Raw genomic sequence first — 27823 nt, forward strand, 5'->3', positions numbered from 1 at the left:
TACATACATACATACATACATACATACATACATACATACATACATACATTCTGTCCCCCCTTCTCCGCTCGTTACCAGACGACAGTCAGACAGACTTAAAAGGAAATAACTTTATCAGCCTCGGCTCACGCTGGCTGCGAGCCCAAAAATAAACATAAATAAAGTCTCTGGCAAGAAGATAACAGAGTGCAAAACAAAGATCTCTTACGGCAGAACCAGGTGTTCAGAAAGAAAGCAAATCACTTCTCCAAGTGTCTCTTTGAATCAGGGTTACAGAAAGCAAACCACTTATCCAAGTGCCTCTCACAAACAAACCACGACCGATGAACGATGAACATTGACTTCTGCAACCAGGGCGTGGCACCATCAGTCCTTTTATCTTCAGAAGACCACACTAACGAGCCCCAACTGCATTGTTATTCCTGCATCCTGACTCAACTCACAGCAAACTTCTGCTGGGTCACAACACACACACACACACACACACACACACACACACACACACACACACACACATATATATATATATATATATATATTGGAAATTATTATTTAGTTCTTTCAACTACAATTTTGCAGATAACTCTTTTTTAAAAACTATCTGGTTTGAAGTGTTTTAAATTTGACAATGTTTTATTATTGATACTTTTTATTGTATCATCATGTTATGTGAACTTGAAAGAAAGTAAAACTACTTGACTGAGTAGCAACATTGTAGTTTAGCCTCCAATGATAATGAAGGCATTTAAATCCTTTGTAGATAAAGCCAGATTTTCTCTGATATTATGCCCATTGAGTATATTGATATATATTTCATTCAGCGTCTTGAAAAAGCAATATATAAATGGCGAAATGTTGTGGTAAAACAGTTTTACTAAGCAATTTTATTACGTGCCTTCTGAGGCCTCTGCATTCAATCAGCAAGAGCTTATTTTAAGATGGAAGCAAGCCAGCCCTTTTGTCTTCTGCAAATAGGTTTGCTGAACTCGGAACCAATTCGTTTTAAAATATTAATTCCAGCTTAAATTTCATTTATGGACCAAAGCCAACTTTGCTTGTTTACAGATGATAAAACAAAAGTCAACTTAACTGTCAAGTCAAAAACAAAACAGTACATAAAGATTAGGTCTTTATGAGCTCGGTAAAAACAAAAAAATAAATCTGTCATTACAAAATTTAATGGACTTTCCTAAATAATAGAGAAAGCATAGGCTTTGAATGCACTAGGTAATTTATTGAATTCTTGGCAATTCTCATTAATGGATTTTAAACAGCAATACTAAAGGAACTTTAATCTGAAATTAAATGGAGTCATTTGTGATTACAGGAGATAATAGTTGCTTAGGCAGACATGAGACAGCTACTGTCCGGTATATTAGTAAAGTCTCCAAATTATCTTTGGTTTCTGGTGACCTCCTGAGCCTTAGCCTTTTGCAGAAAGTTTTTACCATTTTACAGGTTAGTTTACAGTCCTGGTAGATCTCCCATCAAAATTATAACCAGGGATGATCTGGCACAAAGCCACCCAGGTGTTGTACCTGTGGAAACAAAATGTGCCTCTTTTGATTCCAACTTGACTCCTGATAACTTCATGGAAATGTCCATGGAGTTTGCCACACAAGAGTATAGAAATGGTTTGCCAATATCTTCTTCCAGGATGTTGTTTTCCATAGCTTTCAGGTTTTGTCTTTATCACCTTTGATTAATAATTATAGAAATAGCAATAGCACTTAAACTTACAATATATACCGCTTACCAGTGCTTTACAGCCCTCTCTAAGCGGTTTACAGTCAGCCTCTTTCCCCCAAAAAACTGGGTCCTCATTTTACCCACCTCGGAAGGATGGAAGGTGAGTCAACCTTGAGCCTGGTGAGATTCGATCTGCCAAACTGCTGGCAGCCAGTGATCAGCAGAAGTAGCCTACAGTATTGCACTCTGAGTTCAATGTAGAGATATTTTAGACTGTGATTGTCAAAAAGTTATACCACGTATGGTCTTTGGGAAGTCGGGGGGAGGGAAGGGAGGCGGGGATCTAGGGGGAGGGGGGGAGGGGGAAAATATAATATGTGTTAAATTTTAAAGCATGATTGCACTTGTATACTGTGGGTTTTTTAATGTTAGTGTCAAAACAGAACAAACTGAATATATTGGAAAGTAATAGAAGTATACCGAAGGGAGGAGCTGAATGAAAGAAGAAGGAGAGTAGAGAGGGTGAGAGAGAGAGGAGGAGGAGAAGGAAGGATGGATTAAGAGAGGGAGTGATAGGGTTAGGGTTAGATAGAGGGGGAGGGGAAGTAGGTGTAGAGGGGTATGAGAGAAGGAAGAATGAAAGTTGGAGGGGGATGAAAGAGGGTGTATGGTGGGCTAAGGCGGTATATTGGGTTTGTATTGTAGGGGGCATTTTCTATAAAAGTGAGGGCTGTGTTTATTACCCAATGTTATATGCCTCAGTTGCACAGTAAACATGTGATTGTATAGAATGAAATGGAAATAAAAAAGATTTGTACCAGTATTGCACTCTAACCACTGCAACACCATGGAAATTATGGGAATTAACCTATATGTCAGAGCATTTCTTATTTGTCGGGTCTCAGAAGGTTAGTGTGGGAGAGAAGATGTGTGGGTATGAATGCAAGTATGTTTGTCTCTCTCCCTCCCCCTGCCCCCTTTCTCACCAGTTATTTCGGGCAAACTCATAATAGATCAATCTATAAATCTTTTCACTGGCTACAAGGTTTCTTTTTATACTTGAAGCAGTTTCATTAACTGACTTCCAGAGCGACATCACAGGGTAAATATTTTCCATGTGTTTTTAAGTGTTACGTAATATACAGGTAGTCCTCTATTTATGACTGGTTGCTTAGTGCCCGTTTGAATTTACAGTGGAACTAGTCGGCTGCTATTTATGACCCGGATTCAAAAGTCCAATTGTCACTCTCTTAATAGTCAATGGATCAAATTTCAGGTGCTCAACAACCAGGCCGCATTTACAGCTGTTTGCATTGTCCCATAATCATGTGGTTGCAATTTACAATAGTTTGGCAGAAAACTGGCAATTACTTTCAGGTTTTAGCAAAACTGAGCCCATAGTGAACCATTGGCTCACTTAATGACCATGGCGTTCACTTAATGACAATGGTGGCTGCTTTATGACTGTGGCATCCATATTAAACCCATGCAAAAAAAAAAGGTCACAAAATAGGTCAATTACATATCTAATCCATTTTATGACTGCCAAAATTTATGACCATAAAGGGCAGCTTCCATTATGGTCAAAAAATCAAGGACTGTCTATAATAAATTTCATTTGCTTGATATTCTCAGTAAATGTATTTTTAGGTTTTGTTAGAATTAATTCTTTCTTTCAGAGCATAAAATAGCAATAGCAATAGCAATAGCAGTTAGACTTATATAGCAATAGCAATAGCAATAGCAGTAGACTTATATACCGCTTCATAGGGCTTTCAGCCCTCTCTAAGCGGTTTACAGAGTCAGCATATCGCCCCCCACAGTCTGGGTCCTCCTTTCACCCACCTCGGAAGGATGGAAGGCTGAGTCAACCTTGAGCCGGTGAGATTAGAACCGCTGAACTGCAGTTAACAGTCAGCTGAAGTGGCCTGCAGTACTGCACCCTAACCACTGCGCCACCTCGGCTCTTATAAATACCACATGCATAGGATAATTAAGGCTGAGAATATGCCTAGTTCATATTTACTTAGATTAGAAGCTCCATTGTTGATGCTGGGCTTGGCTCTAATTCTCAATCCAACACTTTAAACACAACACCTCAGATTGCTTCATAAGCATCGATGCATTGATAATTATTGTCATATTTTCTATTTCTCTTTTACAAACAGAAAAAAAAACATATTAAAATTTATTTAACTGGGATGATTTAACAAAGCTAAATAGAGTCTAAAAAAATAAATTAGACTAGCAATGTTTGTAATTTCAGATTGATTACAGATAATTTAATGTAGGTAAATAAATTATATAATGAGTAAACAATTTCAAAAGCCTGATTTAGAGAATCTTAAAACAGGATGACATTTTTTTAACAATTTAAGCTGTGGCTTGTATTATATTTCAGGTAGAACAAGTAATTAAAAGTAAAGTGAGGTTTTAAAAATTAGTTTACTTTTAAATAAAATAACTTCCATATCTAATGGGTGCAAGCAATGAGAAAAATACAGTTAAATAAATGAGTTAATAGATGAAAAATATGTGGTTTAATTATTATGTTCTTGGAAATCATTCCCCTAAAAACCAACTATTTTTATTCTGTGACACGTGTTTGAACTTCAGTTTACTTATGTCCCTAAAGGCAGAAAAAAACAAAACCCAAACCTGGATTTATTTTTTTTAAAATAGACTGGACACTTCAGTATAAAGACTATATTTAAAATGTTTGAAGCAAGCAAGAAGCACTACCGATGGTAATGACTTCTCCCAAATCTAGAAGCATTAATAAACTGCAATTCTTTACATGTTACTCACAATAACATTATCTTTTGTTAATCTACTATTCCTATTAACAAGATAAAAGGAGTTCCCAATTAAATGGAGCATCTCAATTAAGATTATAGTTTAGCAATGTTGATTATATAAAAGAAAGGAGCCAGAGAATGATCATCTAAAGCTGTAAAAATTCACCTGGAAAAGTCTTAAGAGATTTTCTGATGTCAGCAAGATAAAGATAACAGGAAGCCTTTTTATTTGTCACCAATGGAACTATCTTCCCATTTAGTCTCCTGTGTTCAATATAAAAGCAGGTGCATGACTGTGTGTGTGTGTGAGAGAGAGAGAGAGAGTGAGAGAGAGAGAGAGAGAGAGAGAGAGAGAGAGAGAGGAGGAGGAGGAGGAGGAGGAGAAGGAGAAGGTGAAGGTGAAGGAGAAGGAGAAGGAGAAGGAGAAGAAGAAGAAGAAGAAGAAGAAGAAGAAGAAGAAGAAGAAGAAGAAGAAGAAGAAGAAGAAGAAGAAGAAGAAGAAGAAGAAGGAGCCAATACGTTTTTAGATTATTGCATGTTTCATCCTAAAATAGAAAAGATACAGAGTACTACAGTAACAATGTTTCTTTCAACCAGAGACAAAAGCTTTGCAGTTTAATCTGCATTCTTTCCAACCTCACTCTTCTTCTGATAGGAAGAAAATGTTTTCATTATTTAAAGAAAACGACAACTTCTGGGACAACTTTATGTAGTGCAGGGATTTTTGCATTTAATGTGGTGAAAATAAGCATCCTGCAATTTGGCAGATCGAATCTCACCAGGCTCAAGGTTTGGCTCAGCCTTCTATCCTTCCAAGGTGGGTAAGATGAGGACCCAGATTGTTGGGGGCAATAGGCCGATTCTACAAATCACTCAGAGAGGGCAGTAAAAGCATTGTGAAGCGGTATATAAGACTAAGTGCTATTACTATCCTATCATCAGTCATCTCTAGCAATCTGCATCGTCCCTAATTTCCCAGGCCTCAATTTAATCCAAACTCTGGGCAGCTCCCAATCAAAAGTTAAATCAACATATAAAACTAAACAAAATCCAAGTGCCAAATCAAATGTGCAGTTATCCAATCTTGTCCTAGTGCTTTGGGGAAAAGTTGAGTCTTCAAAGCTTTTCTGTTGTTGGGCTGGTCAAAATCTGCTGGACTTCAGGGGGGTAGAATGATACATAGGGCAGACTTTGCTACAGAAGAGGCACACTCCCTAGTTCCCATAACAACATTTAGGGGAAAGGGTCTAGGAGTACACCCACCCCTATCTGACCTGGTAGAATGGAAGATGTCTTTTGAGAAAGGTGCAGTGGTGGTATTCAGCTGGTTCAGACAGTTCGGGTGAACAGGTAGTGGTAACCAGCGGGTGGATGGGGCTTCCCACCCATCCTGGTGCTATGTCTTTGTTTGTTTGTTTGTTTTATTAACATTTATAGGCCGCCCTTTTCCCTGAGGGGACTCAGGGCGGCTCACATAAAATCAGGAGGGGGAATACAAACAATGACATAGACACATATAAGTAAAAATAATGGGCAACATTCATTCATCATTCGGGAGGGGCGGCTATCTTTGTCCCCAGGCCTGACGGGCTAGCCAGGTCTTAAGGGCTATGCGGAAGGCCTGGACGGTGGTGAGAGTACGAATCTCCACGGGGAGCTCGTTCCAAAGGGTCGGAGCTACTACTGAAAAGGCCCTCCTCCTTGTAGTTGCCAGCCAGCACTGGCTGGCCGATGGAATTCGGAGGAGGCCCAATCTATGAGATCTAATTGGTCGCAGGGAGGTAATTGGCAGAAGGCGGTCTCTCAAGTACGCAGATCCACTACCATGCAGGGCTTTATGGGTGACTAGTAGCACCTTGAAGCGCACCCGGAGATCGACAGGTAGCCAGCGCAGCTCGTGGAGGATAGGTGTTATGTGGGTGAACCAAGGTGCACCCACAATCACTCGCGCGGCCGCGTTCTGGACTAGCTGAAGTTGCCGGATGCTCTTCAAGGGCAGCCCCATGTAGAGCACATTGCAGTATTCCAGCCTAGAGGTCACAAGGGCCCGAGTGACTGTTGTGAGAGCCTCCCGATTCAGGTAGGGTCGCAACTGGCGCACCAGGCGAACCTGGGCAAATGCCCCCCTGGTCACAGCCGTCAAGTGGTGGTCAAAAGATAGCTGTCGTCCTATTTAGCCACTTTTTCTAAGCTGTGTGCATTCATGCAAGCCACGCACACAAGCAAAGTGCATGTGCGGAAAGTGAACAAACATAAAGTGAGTGTGCATGCACGCTCCCATTTTTGATGGGTGGTGAACCAGTGGTAAAATGACATGAAACCCATCTCTGGAAAGACAGTCCCACCCTGGGCCATATAGGACTTTAAAGATGAAGGCTTGCACCTTGAATTGTACCTGGGGAAAAATTGGAAATACTGCAGTTTGCAAAACAAAGGTGATACATGGCCAGACTTAAGAGGCTTTGTCTGGAATGCCTAAATTTGTGGGTTGCTTTGATGTTTTTCCTATTTTGTTTTTATTTTTAATTTAATTCCATTCCAGCATGTTGATTTGTGATTTTTATTAAGTGCCATGTATTTGCATTTAATTGAATAATGGTTGGAGAGCAACTTTCCCCCTCCCCACAAATGAACAGCCTTTTAAAAAAAGCTATAGTGATAGTTAATTAAGGTGTTTTCAAAGGCAAGATAAAATTTAATTTAAAGTTTACTGGAAAGCTGTTATTGTAAAAAAAAAGTATTTTACGTACATTATTCTTTCAAAATACATGTTTTAATTTTTATCTTTTCACTTTGGCAGCATGCTTTTAAAAATATGATTGGAAATGCAGAAAAAATGTGTAAGAAGTTATGCACATATAGAGAAAAGTAAAAAAAATATTTAACACATAGCACAATGAAATCAGAGCATTAAATTTATATAAAGGCAATGTTAATTAGTCCTAACAAATGTGGTATTTATAGTTCAAACCGTTTACCTGGAAAGGTATTTTTTAAGTATAAATGTTTTTGGTGACAGAACACTTAATACGATATGGGGGAATCATCTTTGCAGACATGCAGCAATGAAGGATTCTGTCATTATTTGGTTTTTAATATTGTGTTTTCTACAGCAAAAAGTGAATCCAGAGTATTCATTTCAGGGGCAGCCCTGGAAGCAGAAAAATAAATGGGTAAACAATAAAATTAATTCCTCACCCTTTCTTCTGCTGGATACAAATACATTTCACTCTCTCCCTTCCCTTCCCCCATCCGCCATTTCTATAGAGGATTTGGTACCTATGATCTGATATAATATGGACAGATACAGGATTACCATCTCTGTACCAAAATTATAAATAGAAGGCAAAGAAATCAATGTTATGCATTAGGTTTTTTTTGCAATCTGGATGTAAGCAAATTATTGTAATGGCTGAAAATTATACATACTAATCTTCTATTATTTTCACTCGAATCTTATATAATCCTTTTATCTCCTGAAAAGACTTTTTGTGCAACATTTATTGAATTTGTTATTTTACTGTTGAGTCACATGTTTTCAGAGAAAATTAAATTGCACCGAAGATCTCAGATCTCATGCCATGCATTTTTATTCAGAGTACTTTATAATTTACAAAGATTATCATTGTCCTGTTTTGTACCCTTACCCATTCTTAATGTCTCATGGCATGTGTGTGTGTGTGTGTGTGTGTGTGTGTGTGTGTGTGTGTATTTAGTGTCACAACCCCTGGTATGCCCAAATATGGGAGGACACATACTGCTTCCTTTCTCTGTCTATCGGCTCATCACAAGAGACCATCCAGACAGAAAGCCAGTATTTTTACTGTTGCCTTTGTTACATTTGTGTTGTATTTAAGCTGATTAATAAATAAAGGGAGACTAGTATAGATCTATTTTGAGCTATTTATATATATGTCAATTGGGTGTGTGTGTGTATAGTCCTATAGTATACATTGAAGGAACAACTCTAAATGCATGATCTGTAATTATAACTCTGAGCCAAACTTTGGCTTCTGTCAGAGCCAAATGCACATTTGGCTCTGACAGAAATAGCAAAAGTAATCTATTATTATTCAAGATATCTCTAATGTTTGTTTAATACACTTAACATTGTTGAAGCAAAAAGGGCACAAAAGAAGTAATTTGGAATAATAAAAAAAATCAAGAACTGTTCCTTCCTATCCTGAAGACAATTGCATTTCCAAGAAATGTTTGTTTAATTTAGGACACATGAGCACATCATTATATTGCCATAAAACCTCTGGCAATTTTTTTCCTAGTGAGGGCCATACTGTTTTGACTGATGAAAACCTAATAGTCCAATGTCATGATTGGTTGTTCAAGAAAACAAGGCTTGAAATAATGTGCAATGATTCCTCTGTCAGCAAAGTGGACACAGTCCAAAGCAAACTTAGAAAATCAATGGATTCTAGCGTGCCTCCTTCTGTATGGAATTAAAGCCAATGTCATTACCTGGGTGTTCTCCAAAAGCTGCACGAATATGGAAATAGGAATTTGTTCTACAAATAGCCTCCACCCTGTACAATGAATGTAACATATACAAAATTCATATGTAGGGTAGACATCTATAGATTTAGGACTTGTAATAATAAACTAAAGAACTTCCAATTGAAACCATTATGGAAGACAGATTTTTTTGTCCAAAAACCGTTCCCATTCTAAAGTATATTATATATTTTATTCCATTCTTCCAACTCTTACTACCACATTACGTAAGTGCCTCACTTTGTAGAAGTAGGATTGGGCCCATTTGTTTCAATGAACTCTTGAAACAGACAGACAGACTTGTATTTTTGAAGATCTACAGATTATTGAATAATCTCAAATGAGAATTGATTGGATCTAGACATTCAGCAATTTAAGACATTATTTAATGAAGCTGTTTTCTTGGATTATTTTTCATGTTATTGTTACCAAACTTTTTATTGGCATATTGTAAGAGTAGAGAATTTTTAAAAAACCCTGAAATTATATAACCCAAAACCCATATAGACCACACACCATATAGCACCTTATTCATTATTCACCTATAGCCTGCATACTCTGCAAAATTCTAAGAACTGCAGTTTCAAATAACTCCTTCACCAAAAGTAGTAAAATTCAGGGGGAAAATGATTCTTCTCAATGATTGAACAGTAGAGTTTTAACAATAAAAAAGTCAAGGAAAGCAATAACAATTTCTTTCAGCAATCTTTCCTTGATTCACTTTATGTTCAGAAAGAAATTTCATTAGGGAGTGGAACACAGAAAGTGCAAAAAAATTGTCTTTATTTTAGCTTTTCTCCTATTGCTCTTCTATAGAGGATGCTCTATCACCCATTATTTTACCTGCACCTCACTGCACCATCTACTCTCTAAAAATGAAGTACTATTCCATATTTATTGCATTACACTTGGAATTGCTACTTGCATCTCTTATCTTCATTAACTCCTGTACTTGTTTAAGTAAGGAAATGAGGAAGAATTCAGTACATAATTGTATTTATAGGTTCCAATCAATGTTGGGATGTTCCCAGTAAGGAACCATGCGTCAAACTATGCATATATCTCTGTATCTGCACCAATAATTGTCAACGTTATCATTTTATCAAGAATAAAATGAGAATTAACAATATAGAGAGCATGTCTTCTAGAACTCTTTCCAAAGCCTTTACCAGCAGTGGCCATAAGACACGTGTTTCTATGGATTGGGATGCATTTGGATAGGCTGCTTTGCGTCACATGACCAGGAGGGGGAAAGGCAGGACTATTAGAAGGGAGCATCTGCTGATATGCTGAGCCACTGCTTCATCCAATTGTGAAGCACCGAGGGAATTTTGAAGATGCTTTTATTCCCCCAGAGCCCCAAGTGTCTTTCACTTTTTTTAATTCATGGCTTCTTTTTGCAAGCTTCTTCTGCCACATGCTTGGTTCTGTTTCCCCCCCCCCCCCTCAAATGTAACATTTAGGAATAGTGGATTGCAGTGAAAAAGCACAAATTGTGTCATCTGTCTGCTTAGCCTTCAAATGACCCGGACATTTTGGAGGCATCTGGCAGCAGATAAAATATTTCTTACTTGGTTTATTAAATATTTAAGTACACACAAACCCCAGTTTTATTTTATTTTTATCACTTTGATCCTAAAGATTATCTCTTCTCATGAGGGACAGAAGTTCCCTGAGGATGGTTTCCAGCACAAGTCCGAAAGCTCAGAAGACTAAACTCTGGACCCAGGGAATGACCCAGATTGGATCCTGCATTACCCCACCACCACCCCCGCAGGAATTATCACATTTTCTATCCACTTCCTCTTTTTGAATGCAACCATGACCAGGCCAAACACATCCAGTAGCAACACCCAGGCATCTCGATAAAATTTAAGCAAGCTTAGGTCTTCCTAACACTGGAATGGGGAAGCACCACGAAATTCCTGGGCTAGGAAGTAAAAAAAAAAAGGTTTTAGAAAAAGGCATTGCAGGTAATTATGTTGTTAAGTGAAATATTTGTTAAGTGGGTTTTGCTCATTTTATGACCTTTCTTGTCACAGTTCTTAAGTGAATCACTGCAGCTAATAAGTTAGTAACCCGGTTGCTAAATAAATCTGGCTGCCCGATTGACTGTCAGGTTCCGAAAACAGCCAAACATGGAGACGGTTTCAAAATGCAGTTTATCTTCTTCCTCCGGCACGAACTGACCAACAAAGCACTAAGGCAATGAATAAATTGTCAGTGCTGACACCCGGTGCTCCCCACCACCTTTTATAGTTACTTGGTAATTAGGCTAAATCCCACCCCTGCGCATGCGCACACCTATCCTCGTGACCCAGAGTGAAACCCACCCAGCAATCAATTATGGATTGTCCAGTCAGTTATAAGTTCTGGAATGTTCTCAGTGGAAACCTCCTGGCGGTCAATCATGAAGAGCTTTGTAGAGTTCTCAGCTGGACTGCTTGAGGAGGAGGGAAATCTCCATCTGGTAAGCACGAGTCTTGGCAGCTGGTCCAGTTGTTCGCCCCTCCCCCCGCCCCCCCGAATGGCAGCCGGAGCTGGCATTGACTTTGTTTGTCAGAAAGTCACAAAAAGGGATCGGATGACCTTGGGACACAGCAATGGACATTAATATGAAGCAGTTACCAAGCGTCTGAATTCTGAGCACATGACTGTGGCGATGCTGCAAAGGTCATAACTATGAAAAACGACCGTAAGTCACATTCTAATGCCATTATAACTTTGAATAGGCACTAAACAAGCTGTTGTAAGCCGAGGACTACCTTTATTTTAAAGAAAACAAGCTGGGCACATTTATGAGATCACCAAGGCCAAGCCTGAACGTAACTCCAAAGATGATGAATCTCTCCTCCAAGTTAACCATGAATGAAACCAAGTCAAGATCATTACCATTTATTTCCAACAGCCACTAAAATATAAAAAAGATAAAACATTAAAATACAGATTATTCTGGGCCATGAAAGCATAATTTATTTGGTGATACAAGATTCTTTATTCTTTAAGCATTGTTGTAAATCAGCTGGTTGTCTATGCAATTGTTTATCTTTGTACATAGCCCAAAGTCTATCCAGATTAAGACTATAGATAGATCGAATGAATGAATGAATGATCTAATAAATAGCTACAGATATTTTTCCTCTTGTTCCATGAGAAGATTGTAGCTGAAAATTGATTATCTTGCGACAGAAGCTCCAACTCTATCATACTAAAGCACAATTAATTAAAATTAAATTAAAAGAATCACATTGGCATGTGATAGAGCCATTTATATTTATCCTATATTGTGCCTCAAAGGTTTTCTACTATACACTGAACAAAAACTATAAATCATAGAGCTTATATCATAAAGAAATTATTCTTGCATGTTACACATGTTTTATTTATCATAAAAAGTATAAATTAGAAACAAAGAGTGTTAGAATACACTATCTATATTATGTTTTCTTGCCATTTTTACTTGTTTTATTTGATTTTTATTTTAAATTGTTTTGTTTCTTATATTTTATTATGACAATGCCACTCAGTTGCTAGATGAGATGGGAAGCTACATATATGTGATTAAATACATACTTACAAATTAAAAATTAATGGTATATTAAATGTATATCAGTGATGTACATTACTAATGTATTGCAATATACTGCAATATACATGCATGCTTGTATATGATGCATGCTTTGTAAATTTTGCAGTATGCCTATTGTACATTCCACTCTCTACATCCTGTTTTAAATTTTAAATTAAATAAATATAAATAATGCCCAGTAGAATACTATGACCTTTATTTTATTGCAATTAATATAGACTTACAGAGGAACAGTTAAACTTCAATTTGAGATTTAAAGAGCCACAACAACTTAGAATTTGGGTACTTTGATTGAGCACATGGAATATGACTGAATAATATTAATAAAAATTAATTCCCCTGGAAGAAAGAACTCTTCCCTGAATAAATTACTTTCTCTATATTGAAATGTTAAACAGATCATTCTGGTACAAATTAATACTGAAAACTGAGCACTGCAATGCTGATATTTTCAGCTGATAATATTAAAAAAACACAGGAGAATATAGAAGTAATTCAAAAATTCAATATATTTTTTTTAAAAAAAAGATTACTGCAATGTCATTTAATATGTGCAATTGCCTTAGGAATTCAATATCCAGTGTTTTGTGTATGTTATAAATCTGGGAACTGAATAAAGCCACTGTTTTCTTGTTTAGTTTTTGCAACATTTTTGCATTTTCCCAAGGAATTAACTGTAGATTTGTGCACCATGTAAAATAATGTGTCCTAAATTAATCTACCGTCAATACCTCTAGTCATCCAAAGAAAGTATTCATCTTGTTTTTGTATGAAAACAGTATAAAGAGTATGAACATTTCAATGATGGTGCCAGCATTATGGAAGAAGGCTCATGCTTCCAAAACTCAAACTAGATTTATTTGGGCTTCTTGATTGCCTGATTAAATGTATGATTGATCTACTTTTTTACAGTCCTACTGTTTGAATTTTATTAGTTATTAAGTTGTTTATTGGGTGTTAATGGTCTATTACTTATTTGATTTATACTTCTTTCTATTCATGTGAATACTCAAAACAAACTGTGATTTTTTTAATGAATTGGTAAGCAACTTTGCAGATTTCATCTTAAAAGATACCCTTAAATAAACAAACACAGGCACTAAAGAAGAACCTGTTATTGAAAAGAACAACCATTTCCTACATTTTGTTACCCAAACCCTACATACCAGAATTCTTATAAAGTTAACTCCATAGTACATGGTTTAATTTTTGAAAAAGAAAATTTAAAAACTCAACTCACTGATAAAAATGAATGATTAAAACATTCATGAACTGCATTCCAGACAACTTTTCAGGCAATACACACTACACAGTTAATCCAGTTAATATTTCACCTTAACAATAAGAATCAAAATCATATTTAGTCAACATTATATCTCCATTGAAAACAGATGCTGATGTGAAGCCAGTAAGCAGGACATGTGTGGAAGAGTAACCCTAATCACTACAACTCAGTTCCCAGGCAGTTGGCTTTGAGAGTAGAACAATCACTGTCATCCATCTCCATCAAGATACTAATATATTTTTAAAACGATTCAGGTGGGTGCCCAATCTGTCTACATGCTTTGAAAACCAAGTCATAGTTTAGTTATATACTGAATCAATTATTATAAGTATTCAAGCACAGAATACAGGATCACTTTATTTTCATCTATTCCATCAATTCAGGAGAACAAACAAAAATTTTGCTTGATTCTCTTCATCGTCCCTAGTTACACACCACAGTTACTCATCTGCTTTTGCATTTTTTTGTTGAGCTACAATGCCCTTTGTTATCATGGGAGTTTTCTTCATCCTTTAGTCTTTCTTCTTTTGCATCCGTTTAATTAAATGCAAAAGTTTCTTTATAAGGTATCAAAGATCTTTGAGTAATACAATTACCAGCTCTTACAAGAAAGTTTCATCATGCTTTGAGCAGTATATCAGTGAAACAATAATCAGTAGTAGTATCCATTTAAAGCTTTTTATAAATAGAATATCTGATCAGAAAAATGAAGAATGAACAATCTGATCACCCCTGCAAACCTCCAAAATCTGGGGCTTTGTGGGACCTTCTGGCACAGTTTCCAAAATTCACAGCATGATTTCATTTCCAGAGTAAAGGTTATCTATATATTCTTTCAGAAATCTAATCCTATGTCAGTATTATTATTTCTAAGCAAAAATATCATTTTATAGTTGTCTTATTCCATTGAAAACTTTATGCAATAAACAGTATAATGAATGTTAAAAATATTTAATTTACATGTATTTCAGTCGTATTGATAAACTATTCAAGCATACGAAGCACAGAATTATGAAAATCTGTTTTTTTATTTCATTTGTACTATTTAAAGTTAGACACCTAACCTTTACCGTGCTAGAGAAAAATATATAATAGAAACGTATTTGGCAAAATTACATATACATCTTCATTTCCTAAGTATTGTTACTTAATATTCTGAGAGAAGTATATTCAAAATAGGGGATTCTTCTCAATTAAAATTTAATTCTTCCTCAAATTGAACAGTCAAAAAGGCACACACATAATCTTGTTGTGTGGCCTTCACAGTTAAGGAATGATTCCTCTACATAAAGCTCTCTGGGACAAATCAAATACAATTTGCCAAAGTGTAACAGCTTTCAGTCTAATCTAAAACATTTTCTGTGGAAACACCAAGTAAACTATTTTTTGTATACAAATATTTAGATTGCCACACGCATTACTTTAAAACCTATTTTACTTTGAAGGAAATCCTACTGCCTCATTCTCAAACATGAAAGCTCAATCATTTACCATGGATAAAACAGATATCAGACTGTTGACGTGACTTAACAACACTTGAAACCACAACATGAAAGGTGCAGTTCTTTAGATCTGCCTCTACTGGGTGAGATTCCAGGCGCCATACACCCTTTTTTAGGGTGTTTCTTACAATCAGGGTAACATTCTTAAAGCTTCAATTGTGGCTATTTCCAAATAAGACCAACTATTTCCAACTAAAACCAATCAAAGCAGCCTATTAGTCACAATCTCCATCAAACATAGAACTATCTTATCCATCTATCGCAAGCATAATCAGCAAACTAACTATAAATCCATCCATCTATCCACCCACCCACTCAGTTTTGGTAAACAGGCAATTAGTTTGCCAGCTGCTGGTATTTTATTAAAAAAAACAACAACAACTGGTCTTTGGAAAGTGAGGCAGGTAAAAAGAAGACTGCTTTTCCTGTTTCCATCAGGAATGGGTTAAATCCCACGACTGTTCCCCAAAACAATTAAAGCCTTCCGATGCTAATATATGGTTTCTATGGTTTAATTGCCTTAAAGGTTACCTTCAAGCTTCACAATATGGGACACATTTTTCCTATTCTAAGGGAGATGTATTAATGTTGAATGATGTTAAATACCATCCCTGCCCTTAAAAGGGCTTCCAAGGGGTCTTTAGAGAAAAATAAATAAATAATTTAAAATCACATTCTAGTCTCTCTCCCCCCACCCTTGCTGTAGAATATATAAAATATTGACCTTTTTCTCATTGATAAATCAACTCTGTGAACCCATGTTGTTCCTCTCCACCCCTTATTTGAAGCTATCAACCTGCATTGTCCTTTAGCTGGACTATAACCGAGTTACTCTTCCCCCTGTGCCCAACCAGAAAAGTATCTTTGGCACCTCTGCAGTTTGAGCAGCTTCACTTTTTTTTTTCCTCCCACAACTCTCAGCCTTGGCTGCCCTTAAAGAAAATCCTCACAGAACAACGTGTCAATTTTGCATTCCTTTACAAAGGCAACTTCTATTGCAGAGACCAGTAGCTTGGCTCTGCTTCCCCACAGACAGAGAGCTTTGTGACCATGTAGAAACAGGGGAAAGGAAAACATTTTCTGCATGAAAATGCAACCTTCTTTATCACAGGGAGCTAAGGCTGGATAAGGAAGAAAATTCTCCCTCTGTTCCTCACCTTCCCCAATCTCTTATTTTTCCTCTCTCTCCTTGGTTCCAGGCACCCATGTATTAATTTACCAGGAAAAAAAATATCATTTGTTCAATAAATCTCTATTCATAAACCCATGTACTCAGCCATTTAGAATGGTAATGTTATTGGCACCCCTTATCTCGACACATTTCCATAGATTTAAGAGCTTCCACTGCACATCCCTAACATTTCACTCTTTCATTTCTCTGAGAAATTGCCCACATCATCTTCTTTGTATTTGTTCATGAGTTACCAGGAAGACATGTTAAAGGAGAAAGGTGATCGAATGAATTTTAAATGGCTAGCATCTAGAAAGCTTTATTATTATTATCATCATCATCATCTCCAAAGCTTCCACCATCCACTTTATTAAACAGGTAGGCTATGATCTAAGTCTCCATTTTGCCATATACTTTACCATATTGAGAACATAAATGTTTCTTCTGGAACTTTTCCTGTCTGGGATAGGAGCAAATGAGCTTCCGGTTTTACACACTCGGAGATGTTAAATATGTTTGAATGTGGTTGCTAGCCAAGATAACCTAGGATTCCCTGGTATTTATACAGTACCACTAAAGGCCTTTAATAGATGGTTCCTAATCTCAGTGACCAAGGGAGATCTCAGAAGCCATCCTCTTATTAACACCATTTTGCACAGTAATACTAACCTTAGGTCAATGATGACTAACAAATTGGGAGTCAAGATTACCCATTCCCTCAACCTCTGTGATCCTAGTCTATTTGGATTTTTTAACTTTCAATAGTATTTATTATTGATTGCGTTTCGAAATACCTTCCCTGCAAAACCACAGCAAAGGTCACAGGTGAATAATCACGTGTAGGAAGGCACTTGCAATAAGAGAGAGAGAGAGACACGTAACTTGATAACCAACCTGTCAGCGTAGTTCTATGTTTACTGGAGAATAAAATCACAAGTCCTAATTTAATAGAAAAGGAAAGCTAGATTGTTTTTTCTTAAAAAAAGAAGATTATTCACATATTACATTAAAAGAACAAAATGAGATCCTCCCTCTTGGAAGGCATCTAGAGAATGACCAACTGCAGACCTTCAGAAATCCTTTCATGCAGCAACTGGTGTGGAGTGCAACTCAGCTTGACTTACAGAGACCATTTAAATTTGTTACACGAAGGGGAAGTGGGACAATGGGACCCTTTTGAAGACCACCTACCTTCCTTTGGTGGCCGCTTGGCTTCCCGTGTGAGATTGCAGACCTGGGTGGTCTGCAGTTCCTGGGTGAGACAGCCTTCTGTCTGCTCATTCAGCGGCAATACGACATTATTGAGCAACACCATGGAGTGGTCATTTCCCCCTTCTTCTCCTAAATGTTGAGGGCAGGTGCATTTTGTATACATGATCCCACAGGACTCGGTTCTCCCATTCTCAGATTTCAAGCAACTCTCCAGCCAAGTGCATAATACATGGCAACCGAACTGGCTCGGGCTCGCCTTGTTCAAAACCAGAAATTCAAAGAAAGACTTTTTATCATCTTCCTTTTTGTGTAATCCTATGAACTCAAAGGGGTAGACTCGACGTATCTGAATGAAATTCTTATCATATTGCAGAAATACAAAAGCATTCCTGGAATCACACAGCTGCATTATAGAATGGTTATTCTTTAAGAGATCCTTAATTTTTTCATGAGAAAAATGATCAAACTGATAAGCCAGCAAGGAAAAATTAGAGCAAGTAAAGTCCTTTTTGGAAAATTTCAGGTAAATGCTATATTTGGTTGGATCTGGGTTTTCCAGCGTCCATGTGCAGTTGGTAAAGTTTTTGGGAAACATTTCACTTAGAGAATACGATCCATAAATGACCCCCTTCACCAGCGTTGAACACCAGAAGTCTTGGGCAGCATTAAATCCAAACATAACCAGGAGATAGGTGGAAAATATATAAATCAGCAAATTACGAACAGCCTTCATCCTATGTCATTTGGCCTGCAGAAGAGGAGAGGAAATCAAGAATGCAGGTCAAATGCTTCATGAAACTCAAATGTCTTCTAAAATTGCAGCCAGATATTTTTCCAGGATTCCATTTAGAATATATATGTTATTTCCCCCTTAAAAATAGTTTTAAATATATTATTTTTAATTCAAGAAATTGTTGGATGCTGTGTGAATAGTGCCACCATGTGGTCAATTTGGCTGACTAATTTGCTTTTCCAGATTTTTTAAAAAAAATAACGTTTGTTATATTATTAACACAAATATGTCTTTTTTTGTTTTGCACAAGTTCAGGTTGGCAGGCTCTGATTATTTTAATGACAAACTGTATCAGACAGAACAGAAATTATTTTTATATAGCTCTTCTATACAGTATTTTCATGCAATAAGGAGAAAAATTGGGAGCAACTATTGTTATTCAGCATCTTTTCTACTGTTATTGTCACTTTGAACAATTATTATGAATCATTGCCATAAAAATGTAGAATTTACTCTTTCCTATACTAAGGGAATTATCTTTTATATGGTTGTCACTAGAATAGTAGATTAAGTATATTAATATTTTTTTAAAAAAAAATCTGAATAGATCATTTAATTCTGAGAAAAACTTTCTCCCCTCTATCAGTAGGAGAGCAAGTTACAGTACTCCAAATACTGAAATGTCTCTGAAATTCACTCCATGTGGAATATATAGAGTGAATTCCCAATAGAAATTAAAGGGGCTACTTGCTTTCTTGAGATACAACTTCCCTCTTAAACAATCCCACACTGATGCTTTTTTTTTCAAATATGTGTGTTGGGTAATAGTGGCATTTCTTCTCTTATCAATTCTATCCTAGAAATAGCACATGCATTTTAATCCTCACAGTAGCTGCAATTTCTATGTATCTCTTTCTAAAGGATGTGAATTGCAAATGCATTCACTTACAGAACATTTAAGAGAAACCTTGTGTGAGAGAGAAGACATTTCCAGCAGTCATATTTGTGAAGTTGCTTATTTCTTTAGTTAATGGTGACCAGTTCTCTGTGATGTCAAGTTAATATTCTTAAATGAATTAGTTAACACTTTTTTATTATTTATGTAGTGACAACATAAATACAGTTAATAAATGTTATTAGTTCCTTTTATTCTTTCCAGCTTTTTTTTAAATCTCCACTCTGAATGACCAGGCAGCATCTCCCTCCCCCAATTGCGTAATGCTGAACAAATCAAGAGATTTTTGAGCTGCCCAGATTATAAATCACAAGCTCTAAACATGAACGGGAGGAAAGCAAATGCCTTAGTTTTCTTTAAATCTGTAAGTTCCCTAAGAAAAACAACAGGGTAGGGAGTAATGTGCATTGTGGAAAATAGGCTTCCCCAAGAAATGACAATCCCTTTTCTCTTTGCTGAGCATTATAAGCAACAAATGGCTTCTTTGCAAAATGAGGCTGAAAGGATGAGAAGGAACTTGCTCATGAGCAAACCCTGGATATGATGATCCTCTACTCTACAAATGTTGTTACAAATGAGCACTTTTGTGAGCACTGCAACCCTGTTATTATTTGCACTGAAAGACAATGTGGAATTAAAAGCATAACTTTGGGGAACTCCATTAGCAAAGCACATCTATTTCAGAATGTGTTGGCCTTATTTAGACATTTTATAAAAATCTGAGGAACTGCAGGAAGAAACACTAGGGAAACGATTTCTTAAAAACAGCCAGAGCTTCTACTGGCTGGCTTGTGTTCTGTTAAGGCTCTTATAATCCAATGGATATTATTTTGGCTTTCCTGTTTGATCAGGAAAGAGACTATTCTTACAATGGGGCCGTCTTTTAAACGCACCAAATACAGCAGGACATAATATTTGGGGAAACGATGCAGCAAATGCCAGTCATTTCAGAAGCAAGAGTTTCACATGATTCAGACCATGAAATGGGGAAAGAGAAAGCTGGTTTCAAATGTTTGATACCAGAGGACCTCAGATCCATGGGGACTCAGTTTTTTCCACTGAAAGACAATCTCTCTCTCTCTCTCTCTCTCTCTCTCTCTCTCTCTCTCTCTCTCTCTCTCTCTCTTGCCCCCACCCCAGGTGATACTAGTTTAATCAAACCTAGACGGCGCCATCACTCCACAGATTGGCTCCACCAAGGAAGAGCCACAGACCTCCCTGAAACTTCCCATTAACCCGAGCAATCCCCCCTCTTCTTCCCCTTCTTTCCGTGAAATCACCATGTCCATTCACATCCATGGAGGAGGCAAGATTCCTCTTGCAGCTGGGCTATCAATCCCCGATTCCTTGCCCACTTGCCAAGGAGTGTTTTTCCTAACTTTTGATAACCGGGGATGAAGAGGTTTTTTGCAGGTTATGTGTCAAGTCCTATTATCTCACCTCGCCTTGCTTCCCAAGCACAAAAAAGGAAAAAAAAAAACAGGCTAAGGTTCCCAACCCACCACCCTAGCTTAACTGCCCCCAACCACCTTTCCATTTCTCCCCCCCCCCCCGCACGGACCCTTACCTTCCACTCCGAAAGCAGGCAGCTATGTCTCTAAGAAGATCCTAGCACCACCAGCACATGTCCCAAAAAGAGGCACGGAGACATTCCCCTTCTGGCGGAAGCATCGTTGCCCATTTTTCCTCCGCTGGCATTCAAAATCAAAAGCAGGAGAGAGAGAGAGAGAGAGAGGTGGGGGCGGGATAAAAATTAAAATGCTGGGATTTTTGGGGTGGGGGTGAGGGAGGGGGGGTTAGAGGCACACGGTTCTGGCCAAAGCCTTTCTTCCAGATCTAATAAAACCGAACCAAATATAAAGTGAAGTAGGGATGGGGGAATTAAAAAAAAAAATCCAAACCGGATTAAGATGGGGGACGGACACTGCAGGAGGAAAAAAAGGGGGGAAAGGATAAAACGGGCTTATTTTTTCTTTTTTTAAAACAGCAGCTCGCTTGTTTTGTTTCACTTGAAAACAGTCTAAAACCCCACAGCAGAGAAACCAGGAGGAAGAGGCGAACCCGAAGGCAAACTCAAAAAGAGATCCACTTGCCCTACTGCAGATTTGTTGGCGGGCTTTGGCTCTTTGGCTGTGGGTAAAAAAACCCGCTTACTCCCTTTCCTCTCTTCGCCTCCCTTCTCTCTTCTTCTTCTTTTTCTCCTTCTTCTTCTTCCTTCCTTCCTCCTCCGGCTCTCAAAATACCTGAGCGAAGAGCCGCGACTGAGGAATGAGGGGCGGGGGGGAGAAATGAATCTCTCGCCCGCTCTTTCTTTCTTTTCTTTTTTTTCCCCTCCTCTCTCCTTGGCCAAGGATGGCGAATCGCTGTTTCGAAGGGGAAGAAGCAGGACTCCGTCGAAAGGAAAGAAGAGAGAGTGACGAAGGTCTGGGGGAAGCGCGGGAAGAGAAGAGAGAGAGAGGGGAGAGTTACTGTATCTCTATGCGTGCGGGTGAGTGCCTGCGTGCCCGAGTTTGTATGTGAGTGCGTGCGGGTCAGTGTGTCTGTGTGTGTGTGTGTGCGCTCGCGTGCGTGCGTGAGAGAAAAATAGAATTGGTGGGAACGTGTGAGTGCGCTTTCGCGTGCGCCCCGGCCGCTGGGCTTCCTCTCCAGTGGCTCTTCGTGGATATGTGTCTGTGTCTGTGTCTGTCTGTGTGTGCGTGTGTGGGATATGTGTGTGTTGGTGTGTGCGTTCGTGCGCGCGGGCGCGCTTCTTCCTCGCTCTCTTCCCAATGGGGTGAGTGAGCCCCCGCGCTCTCCAGAACGCGGGCGCGCCTTTGCGCGCTCCCGAAGAATCTCTGCCAAACCTACACACACACACACACACAGAACACCCCCCACATACACCCACACCCACGACTCTCCCTCCCGTTACAGCAGCCCAACGCGGGTTTTTAAGCGGAACAACCGCCCCACCACCATCACCACCACCACACACGCGCACGCGCTCTGTCTTTGGGGCTTCTCTCCCGCGCCTTTCGCCCAGGCGCGCGCGCAGGAGGGGACCGAGTGCGTGCGTGTGTGGGGGGGGGGGAGGAGGATGGCGGTCTCCTTTTCGCGCGCGCCTCGTGCGAGTGCGTGAAGTAAAAAGCTTTCTTCCCTTCTCAGGCTCCGGCAAGTGGAGCCCGCCGCGGCGGTGCGATTTGACACGTCACAGCTACTCAATCCTAAGCACGTTTTCCTCCCCTCCCCACAGAAAAAGCCTCTTTTTTCTCTCTCTTTTTCTCTCCCCTCCTGCGTCTGGGAGGTTTTTCTAGAGTCAGTTCCCACAACCGGGTGCGAGCGAACCTCAGAGGCTGGGCGAGAGAAGGGGAGAGAGAGAGGGAGAGCGCGCGCGGGTGGGTGAGGGTGGTGAATGGTGATGATGGGGAGACGAGGCGGGAGAGTGAGGCAGCGCAGGCATCGATCTCTTTCTACCCCCCCCCCCCCTCACCCCAACCTTCCTTTCCTCCTCAACATTCTCCACACACAAAAAAATACAGAGTGGAGAAAAAAAATCCTCCCGCCTTTGGATTTGGCTGTTTTGAGTCTGTCGCAGCCCCGAGAGCGACCGGTTCGCCACTGCGAAGACGGTTTCAGGGATCTGGCGCTCCGTGGAGAAGAAGAGGCGGGGGTGGGTGGGTGGGAGAGAAACCATCACAGGTCTCCGCTTTCAAAGTGCCGCCTTTCCTCAAACGGCAACCATGGCCATTTTCTCCGCCTGGCTGTAAATTAAAACACTTTTGTTCTTTGGGGTTTAGAATAATCGGTTTTTTTTTCCCCGTTCTCCCGGCCGAGGAGAGATGCGACCAGCCTGCAACAAAGCAAGCGCTTCTGGACTCCAGCGATTCCGGCTTCCTCTCCTCTCTTTTTTAGCCTACCTCTCTCCCTCGCTTCTCTTCCCCTTAACGTTTGTGGGAAGGCAGAGAGTGACGGCTTTCTTTCTTATTTCTTTTATTTGTCGCGCTGTTTTCGTCGGTTTTCTTCGCGGCGATAGGAGCTCGCCTGCTTTCGTCTCTCGGTCGCGATAGGGGAATGCCTGATGGCGTAAAAATGTAGCCAGATGTTCGATTTGTCTGGCTGCTTTTTTTAAAACATCTACTATTCTTCCTTCTATCCCCCCCCCCCACTCGCTTCCTTCCCCTCTGGGATATTTTAACACCGATGACACAAAAAAATAAAAATCTGAATGGCCATTTGAAAGTAAGATTAGCCCGTCCGAAATAATTCTTGAAAGCAAGAGGGATGCAGCTGAATGACAATAGGCACAAACGGACTTTCCTTTAAAAAAAAAAAAAACAGAACTGCACTGCAGAAGAAAAGGAAGGCAGGTCAGCCAGTGTTATTGAACCTTGAGATTTGTTGATTGAATTCAAGGAAACCGGAGAAGCACCAAATAAGAGTCTCTCCCTCTCTCTCCCCCTCTCCATAACTAGGGGAAAAAAATGGAAAACTTCAAAGAATAAATACCTAGGACTGCACCAAGGCTTGGGGATGATTTAATCCGAAGAATGTGATGGGGATATCCAGAATACAGCTATATCAAAATCCTATTTTCTGGAATGGAGCCCCATCGAAAGGTGAAATGTTAGGCTTGCAGTGAGTAAGGCGTTGGGAGGAATGGGTAAATGAATGGGTAAATGAATAGCAATAGCAATAGCAGTTAGACTTATATACCGCTTCATAGGGCTTCCAGCCCTCTCTAAGCGGTTTACAGAGTCAGCATATCGCCCCCACAGTCTGGGTCCTCATTTCACCCACCTCAGAAGGATGGAAGGCTGAGTCAGCCTTGAGCCGGTGAGATTAGAACCGCTGAACTGCAGATAACAGTCAGCTGAAGTGGCCTGCAGTGCTGCACCCTAACCACTGCGCCACCTCGGCTGATGGAAACACTTGATGGTAAGAAGGGATCTTGTCCTGAATGGAGTGTCAATGTGACGACAAAGTAGCAGGCTACTGGGGAAAGAATGGGCAGTAATTTGACAGTGAAATAATAGTATTAGATGACAGTGATAGGTGCCCAGTGTGACACAACAAAATTGATATTCCAAATGAGAGGTGACAATAGGCACACTTTGTGGCCATGAGGCAGCTGGGACTGGGCAGAGCACTGACAATGATATGAAGGTCACCATCATGGCTTAATGAGGTTCTGGACCCAGAGCAGAGTACAGCGCTACGACTACTAAGCAAAATGGTGGAAGAATAAAGCTAAATGATAACTGGCTGGTACGGAATTTACACACCTACTCAGAACCAGCTCTAGGAAAAGGGTGAACAACTCCAAGCATTAGACTAAGGTGAGTTGAAAGAGAAAGTGGAGATTACCGACAGCACCAAATGACATCAGAAAGAGCACTTAATGTCAAGGAATCCCTTGGAATCAAAAGCTGGGAAGAGGTGGATTGATAACTGTGAAAATAATAGCAATTGGAAGTAAGACTTGGGATGAATTATAGGATGGGGGAGATCACCGAACATAGGTCACCTAGGTTGACATTTGAGGAAGAAATTTTAAGAATTGGAGGAGTTGATTAAAATGCCTGAGGAACAAATTAATGAGATAATCTTATAAATGTGTCATGGAGTTAAAGGGGTCTTCTTCCAAATGTTACTGGGAATGAATGAAATAACTATGGGGTGCTGTAAAAACCAATCATCATTTTAATGACTAATGGGAAATGTAAGTCTTTTGGAAAGCATTGATGTCAAGGACATGGTAGAATGAGAAAACGCGCTGTAAGGAATTGATAGAATTATTCAATGGATTTATAAAGACATGACAAAGTAATAAAAGTATCTTGGGCATAAATTGGTAGACTGATGAGAAGATAACATTTGACAGAAAAGATATATCTCAATGGAAGAGACAAAATGAAACTCATGGAAAATGTGCATATGTGTGTCATCCAGAGCTACAAAAGGGATAAATAAATAATGATTATGATTACCACTGATTCTTTATAATCAATATAGATTTCAGGAAAGATCAAAGAAAGGTTCTTCTTCCCTTGGTACTTCCCAGATACATTGGGACAATTCTAACCATTTCCTTCGTGTGCTCCAATTGAAATTGTTTCAACATCTCAGATGGGAGGTACGTTGGAAAGTCATATAAAAGAAATGCAGCCTGAACACACTAACCACAGATTATGGTGAACAAATGTTAAATGCACAAGTCAGCATTACTACTACCTTGCATAAATGGCACAACATTTGCTCATGTTCATCTGACAAAAAAAATTTGTTATTATACTAACAAAACTTCTAAACATAACATCATCTTGAGAATACAGAAGAATATGCGAATAGAAAACAAAAATCTGATTTGCAAAAACATAAATTCTTTAATAAAATACTAGAATTTATTTAATTTTAATTAAATTTAATTTTAATGAATATCTTTCCCTTCCACCAGCATTTCAGAACATATAATATTCCCCTTAACATGTTATCATCCTAATAGTTCGGTGAGATATTTTGGGCTAAGAGATAGTGAGTGTGCTTCAGCCTAAATTTGTGTCTGTTGTTTTATTTAGAAATCTGCTGATGTGTAAACAAATGCACTTTATAAAGAAAATGAGAAGATATTCTAAATTGATTGTTTTTCTTTTATTCTTCCATTATTGTTTTTTTACCCTAAAAGGCATTTATTCTTTGGGAACCAACACTTCATGTTCTTCATAGAGACCATTTTTAATGGACATAACTTCATGCAGTTTTGTCTGAATTGATACTTAATGCTAATCCAGAATTTAACTGAAGGAGTCAAAGCTTAGCCTTAATTGTGAATCAAGTGTCTGCATCATTCCATGATTTTCCATGTTTGACTCTCTACCTGGCTGAGTATTTTTCTACCAGCTTTCCCATTTGAATAGACCACTAAGATAGGACCATTGGGTTCTTTTAAATCGGGTCCCAAACCCCTGGGCCACGGCCCACTACTGAGCTGTGAACCAAACCAAGCCCTCCCAAAGCGTGCAGTGGGCAAACATGTGTACACGTAGCCCATGTACAAGCACTTGCCTGCCACTCACATGGAACCATCCCCCTTCCTCCCACACGCCAGTTTGCAAAGTCAAAAAGGTTGGGGAACATGAATTATATGTATTTAATTTAATGGCATTTAACTGCCACTCACACTTTTTTTTTCTGTTCTTGCTTGTTTTCAATTATTATGCAGATATATCAATTATTATAAGTGGGCATTTGGCCATCAATATTTTGTTTAGAATCTTCCTTTTTATAGACTTCCTATTTAGTTCAGGTTGGCTGATGTTAAGCAATGGAAGAAAACAGTGTAGGCAGGAGAGAGGGGAAGGAAATAATAACTGTGAGCACGGACATATTAGATTTCTTGAAAATTAGCCTATAGATATTTCCCTTTTTTCTTCTTGTTATTTCTCCATCAGCTGCCATGTGTTGAAAGGTTCATCAGTAACTTCTTTTTTTTTTGGAGAAGTTAAAAAGCCACTTAGAACAAGAGTTGTTTTGCTGCTTGTTGCTTGTTCATTTTGCTAAATTTTACACAGATAACCTAATATTTAAAGGGGGGCTTTGCTAAATCTAGGAGTGTTTTTAAATTTAAACTTTAAATTTAATTGGCTAGCTGCAAGATGCACTTTATTTGTGGGGCGGTGAGGAGAGAATATCAGGAAAAGCTACACTGATATACTGGAGAATGTACAAGCCAATTATTTTAGAAAGCTATTATATATTATCTATTATATGTTTTTGAAGATATTGTTGCAGTTACACACCGAGTAATTACTTTTCACATAGGGTACCAAAGAGGATAATATTTTCACTGTTCCTCAGTAGATATAATTTTGAAGATGTAAAAGTTGTAGATGGCATCTGCTGATAATATGTGAACAATAAGACCTGCTCACTAGGAATTCCACTTTCACTGTTGAACGCATTCCATACAAAGTGTTACTTATGTGTAACATATAATTTATTGTATGGATACTTGGCAGAGTCACACCTACTATATCTCTGATCAGCTGCCACAAAATTCTTTGCCTTTAGAATTTTCTTGTTCCCCACAATTTTTTTAAAAAAGCAATGCACCATTATTGGCAATATTTAGGTTGTCCAATGCAAATACTTGAGGAAGTTTGCATTGTCAGCTTGCATAGTCAGTAGTAGACTAACTATAGGATGATTTTTTAAAAAAAATTGTTATCATCATCATCACTTATATATTGCATTTTCCCACTAAAGCTGAAGAGAAAGGGTGCTGGGATTCTCACTCGATCTTCACAATAGAGGTTGGTCTTAGAAGTAATCACTATTTCCAAATCACCTATTACCTCCATAATTGAAGTGGACTAAAACTGGGAGGGGAGTGAACCATCATAGCTAT

At 38.8% G+C, this 27823-nt stretch overlaps 1 protein-coding gene across 3 annotated transcripts in view; it reads right to left on the reverse strand.

The window, feature by feature from the left end:
* Window positions 1-21134, reverse strand: part of ADGRB3 (adhesion G protein-coupled receptor B3) — a 549324-nt gene extending 528190 nt beyond the window's left edge. For all 3 annotated transcript variants that reach the window (XM_087718921.1, XM_087718919.1, XM_087718920.1), the window contains exons 1-2: window positions 21008-21134; window positions 17732-18500 (exon numbers count right to left, since the gene is read on the reverse strand). In XM_087718921.1, coding sequence (XP_087575047.1) covers window positions 17732-18485 — 754 coding nt within the window. In that variant the 5' untranslated portion in view covers window positions 18486-18500; window positions 21008-21134. The remainder of the gene's footprint in view (window positions 1-17731; window positions 18501-21007) is intronic.
* Between the last annotated feature and the right edge of the window lie 6689 nt (window positions 21135-27823).

The sequence above is a fragment of the Thamnophis sirtalis genome, unplaced genomic scaffold, assembly GCF_051295495.1.
Source record: "Thamnophis sirtalis isolate CommonGarterSnake01/CBP01778 unplaced genomic scaffold, rThaSir2_p1.2 scaffold_6, whole genome shotgun sequence".
NCBI classification, from domain to species: domain Eukaryota; kingdom Metazoa; phylum Chordata; class Lepidosauria; order Squamata; family Natricidae; genus Thamnophis; species Thamnophis sirtalis.